The 24,999-nt window shown below is 41.0% G+C and overlaps 3 protein-coding genes across 5 annotated transcripts in view; 1 reads left to right on the forward strand and 2 right to left on the reverse strand.

Annotated features, from left to right (window-relative positions):
• Nucleotides 1-1,454: 1,454 nt before the first annotated feature.
• On the reverse strand, nucleotides 1,455-4,659 carry dscc1 (DNA replication and sister chromatid cohesion 1; the record flags this gene model as incomplete). The annotated part of the gene is made up of 9 exons (XM_080500957.1): nucleotides 1,455-1,566; nucleotides 1,702-1,850; nucleotides 2,444-2,598; nucleotides 2,683-2,735; nucleotides 2,891-3,029; nucleotides 3,151-3,241; nucleotides 3,530-3,664; nucleotides 3,752-3,920; nucleotides 4,490-4,659. 9 exons carry the CDS (start codon nucleotides 4,657-4,659, stop codon nucleotides 1,455-1,457), a joined length of 1,173 nt encoding a protein of 390 aa, XP_080357083.1.
• Nucleotides 4,660-5,003: 344 nt separating this feature from the next.
• On the forward strand, nucleotides 5,004-17,640 carry mrpl13 (mitochondrial ribosomal protein L13). The gene is made up of 7 exons (XM_080501538.1): nucleotides 5,004-5,102; nucleotides 6,273-6,396; nucleotides 6,697-6,790; nucleotides 7,841-7,901; nucleotides 10,366-10,452; nucleotides 12,056-12,177; nucleotides 17,038-17,640. The coding sequence occupies exons 1-7, from the start codon at nucleotides 5,076-5,078 to the stop codon at nucleotides 17,060-17,062; spliced, it is 540 nt and encodes a 179-aa protein (XP_080357664.1). The 5' UTR covers nucleotides 5,004-5,075; the 3' UTR covers nucleotides 17,063-17,640.
• Nucleotides 17,641-17,726: 86 nt separating this feature from the next.
• The window catches only part of col14a1a (collagen, type XIV, alpha 1a), a 144,597-nt gene continuing 137,324 nt past the window's right edge, over nucleotides 17,727-24,999 (reverse strand). For 2 of the 3 annotated variants that reach the window (XM_080501029.1, XM_080501028.1), the window contains one exon: nucleotides 19,375-20,687. In XM_080501029.1, coding sequence (XP_080357155.1) covers nucleotides 20,659-20,687 — 29 coding nt within the window. In that variant the 3' untranslated portion in view covers nucleotides 19,375-20,658. Of the gene's footprint in view, nucleotides 20,688-24,999 lie in introns of all 3 variants that reach the window. The other variant, XM_080501030.1, reaches the window with a different exon arrangement.

A 24,999-nucleotide genomic window follows, 5' to 3' on the forward strand; every position in this document is an offset into this window, starting at 1 on the left:
TTTCCATCCCAAGTTGTTTAAAAGCAGTTTACTTGATTTTACATAGTAAAATGTTCAGTGCATCACGAATGAAAATTGTAATTTTTACATTATACATGCATTAGATCACAAATGCTCAGCTTCTTTCTCATATTTGTGTTTAAACGTTTAATTTATGCTTAACAAGTCTGACGCTAATGTAATTTAAGTGTTTGGCCTGTATTCAGTCAATAAGGACAACGTGATTTATTGTGCTGTTATTCAGTATCCTCAGTTATTTTTCTAACACTCCGTAGATAAGTAATGAAAATAAATCAAATATGAGGCACAGAATATGACTTCACTCCCACAACGTATTAGCACAGCCTAACTCGTGTTATTTTTACAACCTGTAACAGACTGAAGTGGATTAGCAATTGTTTATTTGTGGACTCACTGGCTCAGCGTGTCACATGAGTGATTAATTTCCTCAAGATGCATAGTTTTCATCAGATTCAACCTGCAGTGACTTGGTTGCTTTTACTTTACAGATGATGTCGAGCAGGTAAATCAAGAACAGATTTCTCATAGCAGTTGAATACGAATAAGCGTTTGAAACTCATTTTCATTCAAATGCATTCGTCACCACCTGGTGGACAATCTCTATAGCACCACCAAGTGTGATCCATCCAAATTTCTGTTTATATAATAAATAGTGTTAATACAATTTAAAGGTCAATAACTTTTGGAAGTTCGAGACTAAAACCGGACACAACTATTCTGACAACACAAACTAAGGTACAACTTTTAACTCTATTGAATAAACAAACGGGAGAAAATCGGCAGCACTGAAGGAATAACAGGGTTTTAAAAGGGGACTAAGAGAGGATGTGTGGCTGCTTCAGACAGGCAGTAATTTACCTTCCTGCAGCTTCTACTTTATCTCAGGTTTATATAGCACAGCCGCACCCCTACAGCCAACTTTAGAACCACCGATTAGCCTAAACTACATTTATGGACTGTAGGAAGAAACCTGAGTAATTGGAAAGACCCAATTCCAGGGAGAACATGCAAACTCTGAACAAAAATGCTGCGCCCGCACTCAAACCAGTGACATTATCACTATGAGGCAAGAGTGCTAACTGCTACACCATCATGCAGCTTTATGAATACAGGAAAAAGTCCATCTTAGGAAATACGACCACAGTTGTAACGAAATCACAAAAACACACACGTAATAATGACAACTTCTTTATTTACAGGCATCATTGTGTATAAACAAAAACATACAGTAAAGATTAACTTTTACTTTCATGACAAATTACCTGGATTTCAAGGTTGGTTTATTTTCTTCCCATTTCCAAATCTCCAGTGCCAGCACGCATGTTTACCGGTAAATAACTGATCTGAACTGTGGGTTCACTGCAACACGGGATATAAAAAACACAACCACATACGTCTCCATTTAAATTCAATCTTTCAGTGTGTGTGTGTGTTCATGTAGCTACTGGACGCCTGGAATTGAAAACCTTAATCCCATTTTGCATCGATGAACGAGCGTATTTGGTGAGGAGCGCTCCGGTCGTCTGTTTCTCACCACACAGGTCCCTGGGGGAGGAGAAGGTAGAAGAGAAGAAGCATCACACAGTGGAATGGACAAGATCACTCTTCTACCTGTTCTAAATCACATGCTTTTTTTTTTTTGTCATGAAAGAGTTTGTTTGTTCATAATATGACACTGACTGTATGTACGGGGTGATGTCGTCTTCAGTCCATTTCTCTCTGAGAGTGAAGAGGTGGTTGAAGCGCTCCAGTGTATCCTCGGGAAGATCCTCCACACGCAGCAGGCAGATGGTCTCGGGACGAGAGCTGCGATCCACCAGGGCGACGCTCTGAAACATTTACAGTGAATTAGATCAGAGATTTCAGAACTTCAACCAAATTGCCTCATCTTTGTAGGAGAACACACCAGAGTTTTAAATATACTTGCCCGAAACACACGCTTTGTCTCGCACTTCCTGATGTTTTTCACATTTTAATATATCAACTTCAAAAGCTGTTGGGATCCAAGTCCAATAAAAAGCAATAACCCATGACGTGCCAATTAGGTGCTTTTAAATTAGATTAATACAATCTGTAGCTGTCTTAACTGTTCCATCTACGATTTTACACCAAAGCCAATCTCAAATGATCAATTAGCCTTTATGTTAGTATATTCAGTTCATCAAAATAATTAATGTTTCATCCTTCACTCGCTGGGACAAGACATTCCCCCCAATTCCCACATTTTTTCCTGCTGCTTTGACCCGTCTGAAGTTCTTTAAACAATGCAAAAACCACAAAATTAGATAACTTGAGTTGTTTTGGATGTTTGAATCAAGACATTACAGTGGCTTTGAACATTATTCTTATAATTCTGTGAACAAACACACAACTAATACTGAAGATTCACCACCTCTCCGTTACTCAGAGGTTACTGGATCACCTTGAGCTGGTCCAGACGAGTGCTCATGCCCTCCGGGACGCTCTGCTGCCAGACCTCCTGAAACTCCCTCAGGTTGAACTTGACCGCGTTCTGCAGCAGCATTAGCGCCATGCCTCGGCACACTTTATCCTCAGACAGCGCATAGAACACCTCGTCTGTGCAGAAGGACATGAAGTTGTCAGTACCGAGCCATTCAAAATCTTCTGGACAATCAAAGAATGGAGCTGGTTTCTGTTTACCATTTTCAGTATAACGCCTCCCGTAGCAGTTCAAACAGTGTTCAATCATCTCTCTGTGGACACCAAAGACAATGTTATTGTGGAACATGTATCATAGGACCATGCAGTTAAGGCTCAGCAAATCACTTTGAATCTCCTTGACTTGCAACGACCAACATTGAGTTTTGATCATCATCAGTGAGCACTAAGACCACACCAACTGACTAACCGGGGCTCCAGAGGGCTCAGCTCCTCCAGACTCGTCTTTAGGGGAACCTTGTGGAAAGACCAGGACTCGGAGTCCACCAGCTGAGCCACATGACCAAACAACTTCATCTCATAATCAAAGTCCAAAACACGCCAGTAGCCTGGGAAGAAAGGAAGATGCTCTCTTTATACGTCAGACGGGTGTCTGTGGTGGTATAAGTGAGATAAACCTGATGATGCATAGGTTGCTCCAGAAATGTTGATAAAAATGTTGGTGTTTACCATCTATCTGACAGGCATGAATGGTCTCCAAGTGGGTCTTTATTTCCTCTTCACTGGCTTGTATCCGCTCCAACAGATCCTGCATTGTATACTAAAAAGAGAGTACAGCCCTTACTAACAGTAAAGTAATATTTACAGGAGGGCGACACTAGTCATTTGATTATTGTCATCTTATTGTCACTGAGAGTAAACACAAAGAAAGATGCGTATCAGTCAGTGTTGCATCTAATATTTCTTATCCAATACATATCCAATAACATTTTTGAGTTTGTAATAACAGAAATATCATCAACACTTTCAACCTTTTTGTCATTCTGACAATGATGACAGAGGCCTGACAAGTAGCAGTGTCATAAATTACACAGTGAAATGTAGTCACCCTGTTCTCCGTCTTCTCTTCTTGCCCTGCGAACACAGGTCCTTCATAAGGATTCTCCATGAGGACCTTCTTCAGTTTCTTCAGTTTAGGCCGCTGTTTCCTCAACTCCCAGTAGCTATTACAAAACCCCCAGATCTACAAGAGAAAGACGCTGACCTTAATACAAAATCTTGTGGTATGAACTGTTCACCATCAGTCAGAGGAAGGCATGTGTATCCATACCTGAGCATGCACCAAATGGGAGCTTTCCTGGGTGTCTGTTAGTTGATCTGCTGTTTTGCAACCAGGAACAAAGAGGAGCAGGTTGGATGTATCGGCTATTTTTAGATCAAAGGTTTTGTCCTCAGTACAAAGCACAGCACGCTCATCTTTTTCCCCACGAATTATGAGACTGGAACAGAAAGTAAAAGATAGTTAATTACATTGCATAAAAAACACATGGACCCTGCTACTTGTGGAGGTTGTGCCAGAGCAATCTAGAGGAGTTTTTAGGATAAACATCTTGTGTTACGCCTCCTAAGAATGGCCATTTTTTCTAAAAAGTACAGCAACTACAACTTTAATAGGGTACTGAGTATTTGAGTATTAAATTACACTACCAGGATGAATTAATAATGACTAATTTTGTGTTTATTGTTATCAGAACATTTGGAAGATATTCCACTGAACTGTAAAGTGGGATAGAAGATGGAAGGATGGATGAACTGGAGGCACGAGGGGATACTTAGTCAATAGAGAATGTATGACCATTTCTAATCAATATTATACTCAAGCTAGAAAGTGGATCAGCTATTGATTGAGCAGCTGAATTGTGACGATCCTGAACTGAACCCTGAAATTGCGATATAATATGAATGGACAGACATCCAATAGTAAGAGTAGTATTAGTACTGCGGCAGGAAGTCTGTTGACGGCAACCCGACTGAATAAAGACATGACTGCAGGTGTTTATCTACTCACCTGTGCCCAGCCTCGATATGTTTGCACAGAGTGTCGTCCAGCTCCATCAGACAGTAATCTGACGACGACACGTTTTCGCCAAACGACAGGCAATGAATCGTTTTCTGTAAGTCTTCCTCCTTCAGCTTAGCGATCTCCAGAGTGGCCTGCACCTCCTCGAGACTTCTCATTTTTGATCCGGGATCTTTTATGACAGTCTTTCTGTTCAAACGGTTGTGAAATATGCAGAAGTCCAAACTGGTGATACTTTGTTGTTGCAGCCTGTCAAATTCCCCCGCGCTCTCGCCGTGACGTACAGGAAGTGCGGAAGTTATGTCACGGTGCGAGGAGAAAATATTACCGTGTGGAAACTTTCACTTGACATAAATTCAAATAGAAAATCTACAAATGTGGGCTCTAATACAGCGATATCTATTGAAGTATTCTAAAACAATAATTACATACAATCATATTGGACTACATTATGTAAACACAATAAGGAATGTGCAACTGTGTTGTCTTGTTTCAGCCGAGCACATTAACCAAGCGGACGGCAACGCATGTTAAGGGTCAAATATTTTGAGGATGTGCTGATAATATCTTCAAAATGTCTAGTTTCTCCAGGTCAGCACAGGTAGGTTGTCACATAATTGCGACATTGTGTTGATTTCTGTGTTTGTAGGTCGTATTTTAAACGACACGTGTGTTTAGAGTACGGAACGTTTGCACTTAGCCCTGGATGCTAACGCGCTGGCCGTGTCTGTGCGGTGTAATTTGAGATTGGTTAGAAAATTAACAGTCGGTGGCTTCGTGCATGCATTTCACAAAATGATTTGGAAAAAATGTCAACAAATATGTTTTTTGTTATTTTCATTCGTAAGCTGTTCGTTTACTAAATCGGTTATTTACTCAAGCTAAGCATTAAGAAGCTCAACTCACTGTCCCTTTAAGTTATTGTCAAATCACTTGAACGCGAAAGGATGAATCTCATCTCAAAGTTGATAAGTTCCTATAATTTTATCTGTAGTTATGGCAACTCGAAAATGTTATTATCATGGCAATATTGTCATAAACCAGCAAAACTGTATAGCTTCTTACTAGAGAGTCGTGTAAATGGGTTAACTTTAGAATAGTAAGTCTTGGAAGAGTTCAGAATGTTCATTTGTGATATGTTTACTTAGAAATAAACATTGACATCAGCAAGAAGGGTTGAAAATATCATCATCGTTCGATATTGCATCTTTATTTTCACACCACAGTAAACAAAGTTTGTATTTAGACGAATCTAAATCTAAAACACGAATCTTTGAATTGATTTATTTTTCTTGATATTTAAGTTATACATTTAGCCTCGCAATACAAATGTTTAATAATTATATCTACACAGTACGACTCTTCATATGTCAATTAAAACCATAGTATTGGTCAGTCTAATTTAAAGAACCCTTTATAACCAATTAAATATAACACTACTACGTTTTGATATGATAGTGCACTCATGCTGTTACTCGCAGGATGCTTTAAACATGTCATCTACTGTCAGTTTTGAAGACATTACCGCTTTGAATAAAATTGCATCGTTTTTAAAGAGTAAATGGCCTCATCGACACTCCCTGTCAGGTGTCTTAAAATCAAGAGCTATCGCAACAAAAATCTGTTCTATTAAAATAGAACAAATGTTCTTTGAATCTCCCACCTCATTTATAATACGTGAGTGTTATTTATGTCTACCATATGCTGCACAGAGACACATCTTCGTCATAATATTAAATCTATGATGTCTTTTCTCTTCTTTGCCACTCAGCAATGGGCAACTTTTGCTCGTTCCTGGTTCCTAATCGATGCCAGGATGCAGCCCCCTGGGAAGATCGCCACTATGTGTGCTGTCCGACTGCAGGGGAAACACAAACCTATTTATCACGCACTGAGTGAGTCGCATGTTGATTACGGTAAACTAAAACTGCACCCTCACACTGAAAACAAACTCGGAGGTAAAGCGTGCTGTGGTGTTCAATGGCCACATGGTGGCAGTGCAAGACAAAGCAGATATTATTGTAAGCTTGTAACTAATGTTTCAGGTTCATATATTTTATAAAGACTACATGTTTAGTCCTGGATTACTTGTTGTTGGTCTCAAAGCATTTTGTCTATCTGTAGCATTTATTTACTGTATGTATTCATTTTTATAATGACGAGCCTGAAAACAAATGTCCTAAACATCTTCTCAGGTGACTGTGGTGATCATGTTGTAATAATCAACTCCAGACACATTGCTTTCTCTGGGAACAAATGGGAGCAGAAAGTCTACTCTTCACACACGGGGTAAGTCTGCAGTATGGCCTGATCTGCCAATACGGTGTTTTCTGTCCCTCTGTAATTCACTTAATAAATGCTCCATGGAAACCAATATAAATTATGTGTGTCAGCAGTCTCAAAGGTCTTATGGTTTGAACAGAGGCTCTCAGTCAGTGACATTTCTTACATGTTTGCTTGTAGTACAACATATTATCTGGAGCCATAATGAAGTCTGGATCAAGTGCACTGCTAATCTTTGACTGCTTGAAAGGTTTTAAAATGAATTGCACACTACATGCAGATTAATATTATGGGAAATAGTTTTAATATTAAAACATTAATAATATAATAATAAATAAAGTGACACGGTGGTTCAAAGACCACCAAGACGGTGTATTTCTTTCTGAAAATGGGTTTAAAAAAATTTGGCAGCAACAGGTGCTAGATGTTGTTAACAAGCTGGCTTTAAAATGCTGCATCACAAATAGTTTGGATGTCTGTGAGGATAATGCGTTGTGGGTGGAACTGGAGCACCGCCGCGAGACAGTAGATCTGTGTGAGGCAGAGGACACTTGAGTCTGTCGACTATCTAAAACTGTGTAATGAGGAAACATCTGCTTTGCAAAGTTGCACTCTTAAGCGTTCTCAAGTTTGTCTGTATACTGTTATCAATGTTTTTTTTTTAAAGCATCTCTTAATTCCATGCCTTTATTATAATTATTTAAGAATATTGATTGTTGTTTTTTTTATAAAAACAAGATCTGTCACACATATGACAAAATATCAACTTCATGGTTATCTTACATCTCAGACCAGTATGGTATAGGCATGTAAAGTTCTGGACAGAATTAGATCAACCATCACTAATAAAAGGAAATATACTAAGAATTACAGAGAAGAAATATTTTTTGACGTACATGTTGAAAACACTGTAATTAGTCACTGGTGTGCAGATGTAATGCTACTTTTTTTTTTTTTTTTTTATCTCAAAGTGTTTCTGTGTGGTAGGAACCAAACCACCACCTCTCTCTGTGCATACAGAGCGAAGCCTTATATTGTTTCTTTGTCTTTTCCAAGGTATCCAGGTGGGTTCAAACAAGTCACTGCAACCCAGCTCCACCACAAGGACCCAAAGGCTGTGAGTGTTACCAGCCACTGCTTTTTTGTGTCTTATTTAGAGAGTGTTCTACACAAATGGCACACAATGGGCTTTTATTACATTGTATGCTTGGTTTATGCCACACCCTAGAGATTAGGACAGTTTCTGTGTGGGCCACATGCTGAGCAGAGCATTTCTCTCCCTGTTTGACACTTATCCCTGTCTTCACATGTGCTGCTCATGCATTTTAATGTGAAGTGGGATTAAGGAGGCGTGGATGTGTGCTGGTGTTTGGTACGTTCCTGAAGCTCAGAATGAGAGTGGCAGTTCCGGGATAATTCCTAGGGTTTAAGTTGTGTTGCATATTCATTGTATTTGGGGCTGAGGACTCGAGTGTAAAGTTCATTTTGACAGCGTCCTACATTGACGGTGATGATTGTGTTCGTGGCTTGATGCAACCCACATACTATTGCTGACACATCACTCTTATGGTAGTTTATATCCAGACTTTCAAAAGAGAGGAGCAACAACTCCTGAGCCAATAAGGGGACTACACTATGCTTGTCTATGTTTTTACTGCCCCCCATAAAACTAGACAGAAATATAATGGATGTGGGGGAAATATGAGACAGTTTCTTCTTCTTCTTCTTCTTGGAAACGGGTCTGAATACTTTGTCGTCTTATATTCTGGGTTGAACATTCAGCTCACTGCCAGGTTCTGCATAACAACAGCAGGAGGTCCACAGAAATAAGATGAACTTGCTGGATTTGATCTGCGGACACCCGACTGAGCCGGGTGTGTGTAATTGAGTCATTCTTGGTGGTCAGAGGAGGGAATGGACCTGCATTGTGTTGTTAACAAGCCATTCACACGCTATGGTACGAGAACCAGAGCGTGAGAGCGACTGTCAGTCATAGCTGGAGCCCCGTCAGCTGTAACTCCTCACAGGTTGTCCGCTTCTGTTCCGTCCGGTCAGTTGCATTTGAGAAAGCTTCATAAGTTTACGGAATCTCCAGTCAGTGTTTATCCTGACAAATACAATATGGTCAAGTGTAAATATTCAGTGTAGTATTTGCTGTGAGCCTTTTTACAGTGGGCCATGACCTACAGTCATGGCCGTAGTTTGGACACCTCTGTCACCTGCATATAAAGTAGAGGAAAGCTGCACTGTTAAGTGTGCATGTATTTTCTTGTGTGTGTCCTTACCCTGTTGTCTGTATTTAAGAATGTGCACAACAGCTGTTTCATGTGTTTTTATTATCTTTGTTTTAGAAAATATAGTGTATGTCTTCATAAAAACAAGATTTTGTTGCCCAAATACGAACCTTCTTGAAGTGGGCTTGTCTTATAATCAAGATCTTTTGTTCAGTACAATGTTTTTTACCACGTAAACAAGCATGAACAAAAGAGGAAAACATACTTTTAACAGAAAGTGATCTTCAGAAAGGTTCACGAGTCGGGCATGTGTTCACCCAGAAAAGAGCAGATTTACCAACTATTGTTGTATGCTGTACCCCGCGTTGTACTAATGTGGGATTATCTTATAGAAATAGAAATTGATTGTTTGGAGCCTCATAAAGACGTTAGGAAAAAAACAAATGAAGAACATAAAGAAAAACAAACTTATCCTAATTTGAAATGTTTACTGCCTTTCTAAATATTTTTTGAGGTAATGATTGATTTAATAAACTTTATTGAATAGTTTGTTTCATTAAATGAGAAACTGCAATTCATACAAAATGTGACAGTATAATTTTTTGTTTGTTTGTTTGTTTGTTTTATAATTTGGCCCGGGAGGAGTGGACAGGGATATTTTGTGGCCATCACTCCAGTCGAAGTTGCCCACGCTGCTCTCACATGGGTTTGATATTTTTATGGGAAAACGAGATCCAACATCAGTGTTGCCTCACTGGATGCAGTTGCAGGAGCTGTGTGGAGCATGCTGCTGAGATTATCTGTGTTTCCTGGGATTGTCTGGGATTGCTCTTCATAAGAGCCTGGGCTAGAATTTATTTTTTAACAATTTAGCTTAAATACCACAAAACCACCACATGGCAGAGAAGCATTTGTTGGCGTTTTGTCGACATGCATCGAATGCACGTTGGTAAAAATCCACAAAACACGTGATGACGGAACCATCGGGTTTAAACCAGGAGACACTCCCTCCTTGTTGCCGACGGCCACCGTGTGGGTCGTGATGGGGATTTAGGTGAAATGAAGTTCCAAGGCTTGGCAAGCGCTGGAGCAGTCATGGAGTAGAACAGATGAAGGATTTGTCAGCAGAGGCTCCGTCCAGCATCTCTCCTCCATGTTTCCATCCAATATCTCAGGCCAGTAACTTCGTCCAAGCTGATTTCACATTTGCGCTCGCACCCTGAGAAACCTTTGCTTTACCAGCAAACATGGAAAAACACAGAGAAAGCACTGTGCAGGACGAGTTTTGTTTGCCCCACAACCGTCACTGGATTGACAGTGTTTTTCTAACGCGCCTCCTCTCTCCAGATTGTGAAGTTGGCGGTTTACGGAATGCTGCCTCGGAACCTGAAGCGGCGCTCCATGATGCAGCGATTACACATCTTTCCCGAAGACGTGAGTCCCGTTTCATCTCATCACTCTGAACTTTCATCATTCAGGCAGACAGCGAGCACAGTGTGAGAAAGGATTTGCCAATATCATGTTATAGAATCTGACTTATAAAATACATTTATCTTTTATCGTTACAAGCTTTGACCAATGCTGCTCACTGTTGGAGTTAATATTAGCATTAACTCCTTTCTACCATGTTCTTTTTTTCATACTTTTTCTCACCCTTCCCCTGATTTAAGTAAAAAAAAAAAAAGCTGGTAAATACAGCTAAACATTTGGTCACTAAAATAAGAAGTATCTTTTTACTCCTTACAAAACTGTCTAAATCTTCACCTTCACTCTGTGACTATGTACCATGAGTTTGCAGAGGTGTTAATAGAAATAGTGAGGTGATAGCTGCGGAATGTGGAACAGCGTCTGGGAGCCGAGATAACGTTTGATTTTCACAGTTTTTGTTTTCGATTAACTTCATGATTAAAAGCTACTTGCTCACCAAAACTGTCAACAGTAAAAGTTAGCTGCTTTGCATGGTATAGCATTTGGCAGCTGAATAGACATTCAGTTTTTGCTCTTTGAGCTTTACTAACTTCTGGGAATCCGACCTATTAAATTCAATCTGGTGAGGAGAACCACACCCCCATGTGGCTGTAACCTCAAGACCATTTGTTGCTGGTACTTGCGCAGTATTTTCTGCGTTGAGTTAAAAGATTCCCGTTCAATAAATGCTATTTTAATTGAATTACAACCCCATGTGAGTGATACGTTCCCTTGCAGTTTTCAAACTGTCCTGTCACACTCTCTGATTTAAAGGGGAACAGATGTGCGCCTTCGTCACAGTGAATTGCAGAGGCAATAATTCCCTGCTGCCAACACTCGCCGTGTTTCCTATTATTTTGATTGGTTGCAAATTACATTGTAGAGAAGCAGCGTCACACATCACAGCTTCTGAAATGATTTAAAAGGGGAGAACAAAGAAATTCTTGCAAGGCTGTTCATCGACCCGGGTGGCCAGGACAAATATTAACTAATGTAATTACTATAACCACTGTAGATTCAGAATGAGTGTGATAACAGGTCGGATCACTGTGGTAACTCATGAGCTGGCCCGTGTTAAAACTCAGCAAAAGGACTTGTACCTGTTTGTTTGTCCTGAGTGGATATTGAACAGCAGGATTAATCGTGTGAAGTGTGCGTCTCTAATTGCTGCCAGATGGCGTCTCTGAGCCTCGTCTGCAGTATCATCCGCAATTCAGAACCGCTCAAGCAGAGCAAGGTTGTGTTTTTTCAAAAGTTTGCTGTTTATTCACAGCAGTTCCGTCTCCTAGTTTTGTTTCTCTGCTCGCTCTTTAAATGAACCTGTAGGCGCAAAACCCACTCCCATGAATATTAACGAGGTGCTCTGTCGGCACCGCAGTCTGATGGACCCTAAAGCCTCTTCAAGTCTGCAAATAGAATCTGATCCGCTTCTGTCGCACCGCTTCCTTTACGCTCTGCTTCTTATTCACGTCACCGCCGCTAAAATCTCTTCCAACTGCCTATTGCCTAATTTTCTGTCCCGTCTACATTTTTCTTCAACGTCTCCTCCATCCATCCACTGGCTCTCCAGGAGCTGCCAGATGACATTCGAGCGAACCTGACAGAGGAGCTGCCTCAGCCCAGAGAAATCCCCAGGAAGCTCAGCGAGTACACGCAGGAGGAGATGGATGCATTCCCCAGGCTGTGGACTCCGTACGTACAAACATATAGAGCACACATGCAAAGAAGCTTTTCAAGCGACTGCACCAAAAATCATTGCAGCATCTTTTAATCCCTGTGACAGATGAGAAACTGGGTGAAACAAGTGATTGTTTTGTGCTGATACTGATGAGCCAGGAGGGGGTGATATAGAACCAGAAGTGCAAAAGCTTCGCAATAAGCTATTTGTGCACAAATCAAAATTGTTCTGTATCAGATGAACATATGTAACCTTGAAAACGCAACACAATTCAAAACTTTCAAGTAGAGTCTTGCTATATGTACAAAAACAATAGTTTATATTGCAATCAAGGAATTCAAGAGCTTCAAGTTAGAGCCGTTATATCAAACATAGAAAGCTGCACCTGAAAGCAAATGACCTGAAAGCAAATGAATCTGTTCACATTTTACTCACACTTCTCCTTTATTGGCTTTATTTGTAGTTGGCTGGCCAAGAAACTTTGAAAGACTTTCTGTTGTGCAACACAAGTGAGGACAAAACAAACAGTATAAAAATAACACTGTTTCCATGTAATTATGTGAAATCTCCAGGGAGCCACTGCACAGGCTGAAGAGCCGCTGGGTGCAGACCCAAACCAACATGCTCTGTGACACAGCAGTTACCACACTTAAGTATTTTAAAGGTTGTATCTGTGAGGGTAATAAAAACAATGTCGACTGTTTTAATTCAGAGGTGAGACACAGTGTGTGGTGTCTCTCTCAGTATTAACCAGTTGACCAGTGCAGACAGATATCAGGGAGGATCGCACTCGCCACCACAGACTTGCATATCACTTTCAGCAGAGTGTGGCAGATGTTGACCTCAAAAAATAGAGGTGGGTTTGGCCTTTCTTGTAAAGGGCTTCAGTGTTCTTCACCCAGTCCAGTTTATTGTCAATACACCTTCAAATATGGAGGCGACAGGCACCCCTGTTCCTCCTCAGGTCCACCACCAGCTCCTTGGTCTTTGTCACATTGAGCTGCAGATCATTCTGTCACGCCGTTCTTGGTCTCATCACCTGATGTATCCAACTACTGCAGAGTCGTCAGAATAATAAGACACTCCCTGCAAGAGCAGAGATGACTGGCTGTGTCCACCAGTGTAAAGTTTCACTAGAATGTTTCTGCAAATCAGATATCAGCGAGTGGGGCCTCAGCCTTCCTTGGAGGTGAATTGGAAACTTCAGGTAAAAAGATGTTTTGAATCACTGCACTAGTTTTCAATCTGCTTACTGCTTGAGGGTAAAACTCATTTTAGTTCAGAAGATACATACAACCACTACGATCCCGGTCGGGCCGGGGTGATAAGTAGGTAATGTAATGAGCCGTAAATATCCTTTTTTTTTTTTTTTTTTTGTTGATAACTTTGTTAATTTCTTTTTGCAAACCTCAACAAAATACAGTGAAGGGTCCAAAAACAGGTTCCTCTTATTGGGGAATTTTGCAACCTTCAATATGCATGTTTTCCTAAATTCACCGCCATGGTATGGTTTTTGGTGTTAAATTACTTTGGCCACTGTAATCTCGCGATCACTGGTGCATGACAACTCTCTCAGCTCGTGTCTCAGTGTTGGTTTGTGGACGCTACTCCCACTGAAGCGATGTGATCCCCTGCCAATGAATCAGAAAGTACAATTACTATTTGCAGTTCTGTGACGGAAATGGACCCTCTGGTGGGCAGATTTGGGCCATGGGTCTTTCATTTGGCACCCCTCGCTTAGAACTTGTCAGCAGTCAACAGCTTATACGTACATATACTTTTTCCTCTGTCTTTTTATCGCTTCAGCAATCTCAAAGGGCTTTTGAAAAAGCTGCTCTTCTGTTTTGGGAAGTTTTCCAGTCTTAGGTTATTTCAACATATGAACCGGGTGAGAGTGGGAAATCGAACCACCAACATCGAACTACTCTTTGCTGCTCAGAAGTACACAGGAATATATCCACCTCTCAAAGTGTGCCAATCGCTTTTTATAGCCGGTTTTATTTGGACACTTTCCTCTCATGTTGGAAATAAAGAATGCCCCATTTTTCATGATAACGACAAACACATGTGACTGTCACTGTGATGTTCTGTATGGAGAACAAGGACGGACGGCTGCGTGATTCATAGCTGCTGACTGTAATCTAGCTCTCATGCAAACTACCACATAAAAATGTGAGCTTTTGTCCCCCTGCTGGCTTCTCTCTTTCTTACCGTCTCCTCGTGACCCGGGTGTCAGACCTCGACACAGAAGACGGTTGAATGTCAGTGTCAGTTGGTTTCCATCACTTCCTGGCTGTTTGGAAACACACGTTCTCTGTAGGGTGTGAGGGAGCGCATCTGTTACTCTGCATAATCATATTCATAGCTTTTCTGAGTCAAGTATTTTCTGGTTGGAGATTAGGCTGACACTGTGACCCGCGGTCGGCTGCCGTGATGATGCTGCTGCTCCGTTTCTGCAGCCTCACCTGCGACAAACATGTTTCTGTGGGGTTAAGTGAGAGCGTATGCCCCTCACTCGCTCCGCGGCAGCCTTCACATTTATTATTCCATCAATCCGGCCATTCGTCCGTCCTCCAGCTGTTTTCCGCATTGAGCGCCTCAGTTCTCTTCTACAGGAGCGCCGAGCTCCTCTGATGCTCCTTTTTTTAACCACTCACAGATCATAAATTCAGGACTTTTGTGTTGTTGTAAATACTTGATTTTATTTACCTTTGAGAAAAAGCCTTCTCCTCCTGCACTTGTTTGAATCTTCTGCAGGTATTCAGTAGATATAATAATAAACCTTAACAGAGTGCAAAGTTACGAAGTCCTTGACAGAATAAACCAATGAAGGTGTATATGTTAAAAAAAAGAAAAGTTATATACATCCATCCAACTTATTTCCTGCTTAGTCCACATGGGGTTGTGGTGGCAATGTGGAGAGCAAAGGAGTCCAGACATTTCTGTGCCCCACAACTTCCTCCAGCTCGTCTGAGTGAAGCTCAAACTGCTTCCAGACCAGTTGGAACATGATGCCTGGGTCCAGGTCAGACCACAGGGCCTCCTCCCGGGGGGGCATCCTCATCACATACCTTAACCACCTCAACATGATTCAAGACATTTAAAGCATAAAAAACATTAAGAAAGTAGTCGAGAGTAGTTGTTTGTCTTAAATGTGCAAGAAAAGCACAAAATTAAACAAATACATCACCTTCTTGTGTGGTTTCTAGCACATTTTGGTTTGATTTATTTTGATTTTCAATTTGAGTCTTTGGTCCATAGCACATAATAATGCCCAGTAGTATAATAATTTTAGCCATGAGAGAGGAATGTAATAACTTGCTAATAATGCTATACAATAAGAATGCATTTTTCATGACAATGTCTGTGAGGGAATGTGCTACATAGTACCTCTTCAATTGTTATTTCAAAGAAATGTCCTTATTTATGTATTATTACATTTTTCAAAGGATTTTAAATGCTATTTCTAAAATGGTGTAATGTATTTAATAATTTGCAAAAGCACTCGAAAAAATAATGAAATAATTTTTTTTTTTGTGGGAATTGAACAATAGTGCATCCAGAAACAACGTCCTGCTTTCTTGTTGTTTATCTGAGCTACTTTCTCCTTAAGGAACAGTCCTCATGAATACCATGTCAATGAGTCATGATTGAGCAGCAGCGACACTGTGAATGGAGATAATCCAGTCGAGTTTTTCTAAAAGTATTATCTCAGAGCCGGTGTGTGTGAACTACAAACATAACACCATTCATCTCCTCTGTGTTAGAGTCGATACAGAAATCTCCAAACCTGGTTAAATAAAATCCAAATGTGCATGGTTACTTATCGTCATGGGCAGCTGAAATTCTTTGTTTTAATCTCTGTGAACACATAAATTTTTAATCTTTCACATACAGATGTGATTGAAAGGAGAAAAAAGGACAGTCCACATTTGTTGTGGTTATCTGTTACATTTGAAGCCGAGACAGTAGGGCGGTTTCCTTTCAGTCAGTGTCGTTTGTGCCTCGTAGTGATCTGTACAGCATGTCTCAACTGTGTTCAGCACTGCTGTCAGTGTGTGTGCGCACTGTGATAAATGAGCCACTTCTTATTGTTTACTGGTTCAATCCCCTCAGCCAATCAGCTCGCGCGCTCCGGCCGCTTGCCGTGTGGACATCAAGGTCAAACTAATCCTATTTTATTTAAGAGATGGGGCCCTACCCTAGTTAATATTCACCCGGGCTCCATCTTGCTCATTTTCCTGATCAAATATATATGTGTATATGTGTGTGTGTGTGTGTGTGTGCACACGCGTGTGTCAAGGGAGACGGGGTTGAGGTCATCGAGGGCGATTCAATCGTTACCCTTTATTAAACACACAGTTAATATTCTCTCAGAAAAACCTTCGGAGTAGAGGCGACAGATTATTATGGCATATAAACTCCCCCCGACACACACACACACACACACACACACACACACACACACACACACACACACACACACACACACACACACACACACACACACACACACACACACACACACACACAGGCGCTCAGACACGGCAAAGCGACAACGTAAACATCCAGAGGTTGATAGCAGAGCTATTACATTAGATAATAACAATTTTTTCTACTTTGTATCAGGCCCAACACAGCCTGCTCTGATAATATCTGTCTGTTGCGATCTCTGCTCGAAATTAAAGGGGAATAACACAAAAAGAGGAAGCTGTGTCTGAACTCATTTTGAAAAGGCAAAAAAATAAACAGTGATACGATCTGCCCAGTTTCTCATCCGTCACTTTCTATCCATGTATTTCCTTGTAATCAGTTTCTTTTGCAGACTTTCATGCCTCCCCATACTAATGCGTTACCTTGTGTTTCGTCCACAGACCGTTGGAGTACAAGATGAAATGAAATAAGGCATGCCCGACGTGACCAAAGCAGCAAGTTTTCTCTTTTTGATACCAACACAACCATGTCTTGGAGTGCGGTTGTAAAAGAATCAAGTTAAGTTTAAAACTGTCACAGTTTCTCCGGTCCCGTGTGAATTTCACCTCGACGCCAAACCGCGTCAACAAGACCTCCGCCCTCTCCATCAGCAGCGTTCGGCTCGACACGAGCGCAGCGGCCCCGAATTTATCCGAGAACAGCCTGTGATTTCACCACGCGGCTCGGCTCCGATCAGAGAAAATCACTTTCTTTGGGTTTTCCCTCTGATTATACAACCATGAAATGATCAGATCTGGCCCATAAAAATGACATCTGTTGTAGCTGATCCTGCTTTTGAAGGTTCGTAGGCTCGCGGTGAAACCAATTAATGTGTTACTATGACAACATTTGGCCCATCAGCGTGCTCCCTACGAAAATGTTGACTTTGGTCGGGACTCCTCATCTCCTGTCGGTGTTTCCATAGAGATTTCTAACTATCAGTGCTTCTATGTTCTGTAATATAGGCTAATAAACAATTTAATGAACCTATTTTTGTCAAGTAGCCTTTTTACATCAGTGTTGTAAAATGGAGTTGTTTAACCTTTTTTTGTGAAACAAATGACCTAAAACACCACTTTGTAGTCTCAATTCAGATTTATTGGTTATAAAAGCAAACAAAGTAAAAAATAAATAGGGACATAATGGACTAAGGGGTGTGGTAGTGAGACGGTGCTCATTAAAGCTTCTCACGTTCAACATTGAATTTGGGCTGTGGGCCGGCTCACGGCTAAATATTTACCGTTTGTTTTTGCAGACTGCAGTGCAGGAGGGAGAAAGGGTTACACTTCAGCTCGGTCCTTATTGATTTCACCGAGAGGCGGCACACTGGTTTTTAATAATAACTGGCTCCAGGTCTCATTCTGGCAGGAGGTCAGAGTTCAGCCAGTGAGCAAACGGCTCCCACAGTGAGCAGGCCCCAATTTGCATAAGAGAAATAAAATAAAATGTGAGGTGGCAACACCGAGCAACTCGCCACTGCTCTGTTCCCACTGAGATCGGACATCGTTCATCTTTGTGACAACAAGATGAAATGTCACAGGACATGATGAAACGTCACAGGACAAGATGAAACGACTGTCAAAGTTTTACATTAAAATGTTAATTTAAAGGAAATCTTTATCTCTCATATCAGGAGGGAAAAAAAGACCCAGGGAAATGGTGTCCGAGTCATATTTTATTCTATGTATTTACATATTTTTGCAGTAAAAATGCTTCAAAGTAGAGGGGGTGTGTGCCAGGTTTGATGGACATTTTCAGGAGCCAATCACGCTCGATGTGCATTGCACACCCCGAAAGTGTGAGCTGTGATCTGAAGGCGCCATTAAAGGAACATTATATTATAACATTATAAACGATGTGAAACTGAGGAAATGCCTTGAAAAGAAAAAAAGTTCATTCATAATTTGATAATCTTTTTGTAACTGATCAACAAACGTGTTAATAAAAAATTAAAGAGGCTCAGGGAACATTGTTTCTTTTATCTCATGAGCTCTTTAACTCATAAAACTTTAGCCAGAAGAACTTGTAAAGAGACGCAAATTGAACAATACTGGACACACGCTATTTCACACACCGAAACAAAGACAGCATGGAAACGGGGGGGGACACATGATTCATCATATAAAAAGTGGCCTGTACTGATGCAGCCAGCTCATCGTTCTCAACCAAACAAGACACACATATCCTGCTGCACACTCGGTGGTCGGCTCGAAAGGAGACATGCAGCGTCGCACAAAGAACGAGGATTCAGTCCTGAAGTCTGTGGAGGTTTGGACAGTTTTTACCTTTTACGTCACAACTGGACAACATTGATCAGGCACTTTTTGGACCTCCCTTTTTACAGAGATATCATACAACAGTCCACAGAGCTATTTACAGTCACATGGGGGGGGGGGGGGGGGGGGGAGCCGTTTGTGTGTGTGCGTGTCGTGCAGGGCTCAAGCACTTCAGGTGAGTCCTCCCTCCTCCTACAGTCCTTCCTCGTTACCCTCCTCCACGGCGTCACGCGAAAACCTCCTGGCGACGCCCGGCGACCTCACCTCCACGTCCTCCGAGTGGGTGGGGCCTGAATGGTAACCACGGTGACCGTACGCCAACTGAGAAGGCTGCTGGGGATAGTACTGAGGGGGATATCCACGGTAATAAGGGTCCTGTTCTTCCTCCTCTTCTTCCTCCTCCTCCTCCTCGCCCTCTCGTCCCTGGTAGTTGTAGGCCCCTGCAGCAGCGGGGTTGTACGGCGGGCTGTGGGGCGGGTTGTACGGTGGGTTGTAGGGCGGGTAGCCACCATGAGGCAACTGTTGGACTGGGGTTGTGGGAATATCTGGAGTCAGTCCGGACTTTATATTTCTGGATAACCGCAGCCGACACAAAGCAGCAATTACATGCTAGTGAAGGGTTAACTGAAGCCTGGCCACAACCACCATAAATGCCACCACCATTTAAAAGCAACATGGAGGCAGGAGGGCAATAAAAAGGTTACTAAATGAGCTGTGGGGGTGTTTGGAAGGAAGCACAGCAGTAATGTGACGCATGCACACGGAGATGAAACTTCACAGCAGGTCAATATAGTCAGCGGTTAATGCTTCTCATTTCATTGATGGTGAAATGAGCTTGTTGAGACAAAACAAGCAGATTTGAGACTCCCAAAAAATCCCCAAAAATTGGATTAATGAACAAATGCTTTCATCAAGCTGAAAAAATCAAAAATCTAATTTCAACCCTTCATTGCCCTGATGTGATCATTTTTCTAGAAATGAAAAAGATCCCATTACTTGTTGGGTATAATTGAGATTTTCTGCCCATCGTACAGTGGGTGAGATGCTCAGATAGCGGGGTTGTTCTGCGATAAAAGCAGCCAATCAGCATCAAAGCCATTCATCTTTATTTAGGCGATTCATCTGGCTCTGAAAGATGAGATTAGCTTTGACGAGGTTTGAGTTTGAGGCGGGATGACGAGGAGGCTGCTGCAGAAAAGCATTGTGCACACGAGTGTCTGTTGACAGATGGCACGGAGATCGGCGGCGCCTGCCGTCACAGAGAGCGGCATTGTGGGGTTTTTGTTTGGTCTTGTGGGACGGTAAGCGGATCCTTTTTTTTTTTTGTCCTTGAGACAGTCAAATGAGGAAAGCGCCCGTTTAACGAAGCAGCTCTAATCAAAAAGCTTAACTAATGGTAGAACTGAATTCAGACATGATGTGAATACAGACCAGACACGGGGAATGATGCCTGGAGCTGATCATAAGACCACCCACAGTTCAAATTGTGGCTGTGATCCTACAGTAAATACAGGTACGGTTCAGGAATTGGTTTAACAAAATAAAAGAAGAAGAAAAAAAACACAGATTGCTGCAGGAAATGTTGCTGCTTAAGAGTGTCAGGACTTATTCAATTTGGGAAATATGGCAGCCTTAGGAGAGTATTTAGAGCTTTCAAATCCCTCAGTTTCTGGTGTCTTTTATTTGAACTGGGCAGAGGAGGAGGAGGAGGAGTAGAAGGAGAAGAAGATGATTGTAGGACGATCCTCAGTAATCATTCCGATAGTCCTCTTGAACTTCACACCAGAAAGAAAGGGAGGGGAGAAAAGAGTCATAGAGAAGACGTTACCTTTTATCAGGAAGGAAAACCCACAGACACCAAAGAGTTAAACCGTTCAACCACCACTAACAGAACCAGGGTTGCCAGAGTTGGGCTATTTGTGTTGCTACTCAATTCTATTATTGTTGTTGTTGTTGTCGTTCCTGGGTTGGGCAGAGGCAGAGCAATTTAGAATGCAAATTATACAAATAATATCTATGAAAAAGATCAGAACGTGACTTATTTACATGGAATATCCAGTCATTCTGAGAATCTGACCAAATATCAGTAAAAAAAAAGCAAGTACACTGAATAACTGTGTAACTTTTAAATTATTATACACTTAGCAGTGTTTGCAATACTTTAACTTCACAAGCACCATACATGTTTTTGTCTGTCAGACCTGGCAACCCTGGACACAACTCCCCATCAGACTTGAATGAGCTCTAAGAGGTTGAAAGAAATCAGTGGTGGGATCAGTTTCTCTCTTTGAAAAACAGAAAAACACATCTTGATCCCAAGTAATACTTGCAATGAGTTGAGCTCAAACAATTATTGATACATTCATAGTGTTTGAAAAGCTGGAAATCGTTATTTCTCTTTCTCGACACAAGAAAGTACAAATAAAGATTTCCAACACCCCCTCCCCAAAAAAACCAATAGCATGCCACATGAGTAACACAGATTATTTGTTGCAGTAACTTCTCAAAATGGCATTTTCACAAATATAACAGTATCAGAGCATGTGTACGTCTACACTGGAGGAAGAAAGCGGGGACATATATTGTCAGAAGTAAGGGCTACAATATTCCTGGAACATATAAATCTTGCTCTCGTAGAGTTTCTTTTTTTATGTACCTGCGTTCGGTACTTTAGATTTAATAAAACCTATAATGCAAAGGATGCTCATATTTTGTGAAATGAGAGATCAATACCGCTGGCAGGGTGGCACTGTGAATATAAAAGCACAGCCAGCAGGTAATAAGTTTAACATAAAGACTGGCGCCAGAGGCAAACAGCGAGCCTGACTGCTGCAGCACGTCTACAGTTCAGAGGTGCTAACAGACTGTGAAGTGAAGGTTTCAGAGGGCTACGTGTTGGATTAGTTCTTGGCCGCAAGCAACAACTCCTGAATCGGGGGCCTCAAAAACAACTTGTTTCTCTGTTTTCATTCTTTACGCTAAGCTCAACATGTTCTGGTTGTCGGTCTGATGTCGTGTTCATACGATCCTCTGAGGGTTCATACGATCACACTGATGTTTGCTGTCAAGGGTCACTTTTTAACTCAACAACTTATATTAAAGCCTTGACAATTTGAACATTAAAAAGTGTCATTTCAACATTATGCCATTTTAAACTTTGCCTCCTAACACAAAATGAGTAAATAAACGATAAATTGCAGTTTTGTTATCTGTTGTGAGGTCATCCTACGGGCCAGGTTAAATCATCTGGTGGGCTGCTGTTTGTCCTCAGGGCATATATTTGATAAACGTGATCTAATACCTTCTTCTGACTGTGCAATTTTAGGCATTTCTATAATGCACGACACAGATCTCAGAGGTGACAAGCACTACAGTGTTCATCAATTACCATGAGTAACAATGTCTTTCTGGAAATACTGTATCTACAGCAGAGGCACCAACAGAATTAATTCATCCAGCTAACCAAGTACGGAGCCATTGTTTTTGTGGCTGTTCCATGTATGGAGGAACATCAGATAAGAGAAAATGGCCGGAAAATCTTCATGTGAATCTCTTGCAATAATTTGGGTGTATAGCATAATTTTATTCCACCTTCTTATTAATTGTTAAGTAGCTGAAGGTTGAAGCAGCACTGTCAGAAGATCTGTGAACGCCTCTCACTGCACAACCTAGGACTTACACATGTCCCATTTGTTAATAATTCATTTGGGACGGGCTGAAATCGAGTGTGAAACCACTTTAAAACATGCTGAAGTCTCATCTGGCTCAGAAGGCAGGGGTGTGTAACAGTTGCTCCCTGTCTGAATAACGTTAAAAGTTTGTGTCACTTAGTAATACTCATTTACAAATTATATTTCAACGCCTCTGCACATTTGACGCCTTCAGCTTTGGGGGAATAAAAATCATATACCTATGGATGTAACAAATAATCCACATGTATTATTTAGGTTTAACAATTGTGCTATTTTATCACTTATTGCAAAGAGTTGTCATCTTTGTCATATTTGTTAAAAAAAATTTTTGTGTTCCCATATCATAAGTAACTAAATGAAGAAAAAGTTCTTGTTTTCAGACGCCGGCTGGTGAACTCCAGTACCTGAGCTACATTATGTCACGCTATAACCTGATTACACAGTTTTAAACCGTGTACAGCATTACAAAGGATACAGCCAGGGAAGGAAAACACTGACCTTTAAAATCCACAAAGTGCAGCATCATTTAAGCTCAAAAGGAATTTACGGTCGACATGCTTCATTTGAAAGTTGCTATCATCCATTGAAGTGGTCACTGAGGTTGTATTTAATACGCCAATACTCAGGAATAACAATACAGGAGTCTTGTAAGTCATAAAAAAAACATTTGGTGAGTTTGATGCTATAAAACAAACTGGTTTTGATGGATGAAGTAACGTCTCATCCATCACGCACTTTTAGCAGATGATACATCATCAGGATGACCGGAGATGGACTGCAGCGTCCAGCAAGGTCTTCATCGGTATGAATATTCAAGGTTGCGTGTGTGTGTGTGTAGGAATGTGACGGCATACTTTATGAGATCTCGACAAAGACAAATAGCGTTGGCCTGTTAACTTCTTAATCCATCAGCGTGGACATGAATGTATAAACTTCACAGTGGAACAACCATAAAAGTCAGATTACGCTCCAATTCTCTGAGAGCTTTTACAAGAACAACAACCCTCTCGGGGCCAGCTGTCACTGTGAAAACTATATTTCACACTTCTGTACTGCTTTATTAGATGGGAAGGCTGGGTGGGCTGGCAACATTTAAGAGGACCCTGACAAAGAATTATCAGAAATATACAATAAATAGGAGTTTCAGGAGCAAATATTGCTGAATACAGTCTTTAAAATGGTATTTGCTCAGATAACAAAAAATAAAACCCCCACTAAACAGGACATGATCATGTCTAAGTTTTTCTAAAGCCGAGCTATTTACAGTTTGACTTTGTTCAGGAAAACATTGTTTTTTCATTTTCAGTTGACAAAACTTTCGAAGCACAAATAAAATGAGCAGTGAGTCAATCTACTGAGTAATCTATTTAAAAAATACAACATTTCTCAACTGCCATTGTTGTATGTAAAATGAACATGATTCAGGATTCAATGCAGATTAAGTTTTGTAAGGTGATGGTGGGGGGCATCTGACTTACAGCAATTTGTTCAAAGTTCGTCACGTCCTCAAATTAAGGGGCGTCATAACTGATATTTGATTTTTCGATAAAAGCTATTCTATAGTGTGTACACAAATGTATTAGATGTGCTCTTCTGTGATGCTTTTAATTTCCACCTACTGGAGTTGGAAAGGTTTAATCTACAGGCTACTGACGTCAACTCGAAAACATTTGTGTTAAAATGTGGTTGAAATCAGACTTTTTCTTCCATTATAAATGTCTTTTTTTTTTTGTGGTTCACGGGCAGAAAGTACAAAAAACCCAAACATTAACAAGAGCCAGTACCACATTTTGCAGCTTTCTAACGCAGTGCTTGCACTCTGTCTTTTGGCGAGGTGTTCAAGTGCAAGGTTGAGAATAGGTCACCTGTGCTTCTGAAGCCCTCACAACCCACCAACAGCACTTATGCGAACAGGAAAAAAAAATCATGGAAAAACAAGTTTAATTTTGTATCTGATTATTCTTTTAAATTGCATCCTCTCTATGGGGACAAAATGTGCTTTAATTTTAAAACACACAATTTGATCACCTCTTTTCTACACTCTCCACGTCATTGTGGTTCTGGTTTATCTTTGTCTCTGGATGTTTTTTTCCAGAAGTGCACAGATGCTCTTTAGCATGATTTCTGGCTCACTTGAATCTGTGCGCATTGGGTTTGAAGTTCTCCAGTGGTTAGAAAGAGAGTGTCGTCTGAGGACAAAACACATTTCCGTATGATGCCATACAGTATAATGGTGTGAGCAGATAAATGCGCTGATTAATGTGTTTTTTTTCAGCAACTCCATTATTTTCAGTACTCCTGCGGCCACCTGTGCTGTAACTGGAAAATAAGCAGATAATGAGTAGCTACAGAGTAACAGAATTATTATGTAATGAATTGTGTTTTATACTAACAC

The sequence above is a fragment of the Blennius ocellaris genome, assembly GCF_963422515.1.
Source record: "Blennius ocellaris genome assembly, chromosome: 8".
NCBI lineage: Eukaryota > Metazoa > Chordata > Actinopteri > Blenniiformes > Blenniidae > Blennius > Blennius ocellaris.

Coding starts and splice junctions, on each gene's coding strand:
- mrpl13 (XM_080501538.1), top strand. CDS start 5,076: ATGTCTAGTTTCTCCAGGTCAGCACAG. Junction 6,397..6,696: donor ACCTATTTATCACGCACTGA/GTGAGTCGCATG, acceptor ACATCTTCTCAG/GTGACTGTGGTGATCATGTT. Junction 12,178..17,037: donor TTCCCCAGGCTGTGGACTCC/GTACGTACAAAC, acceptor TTTCGTCCACAG/ACCGTTGGAGTACAAGATGA.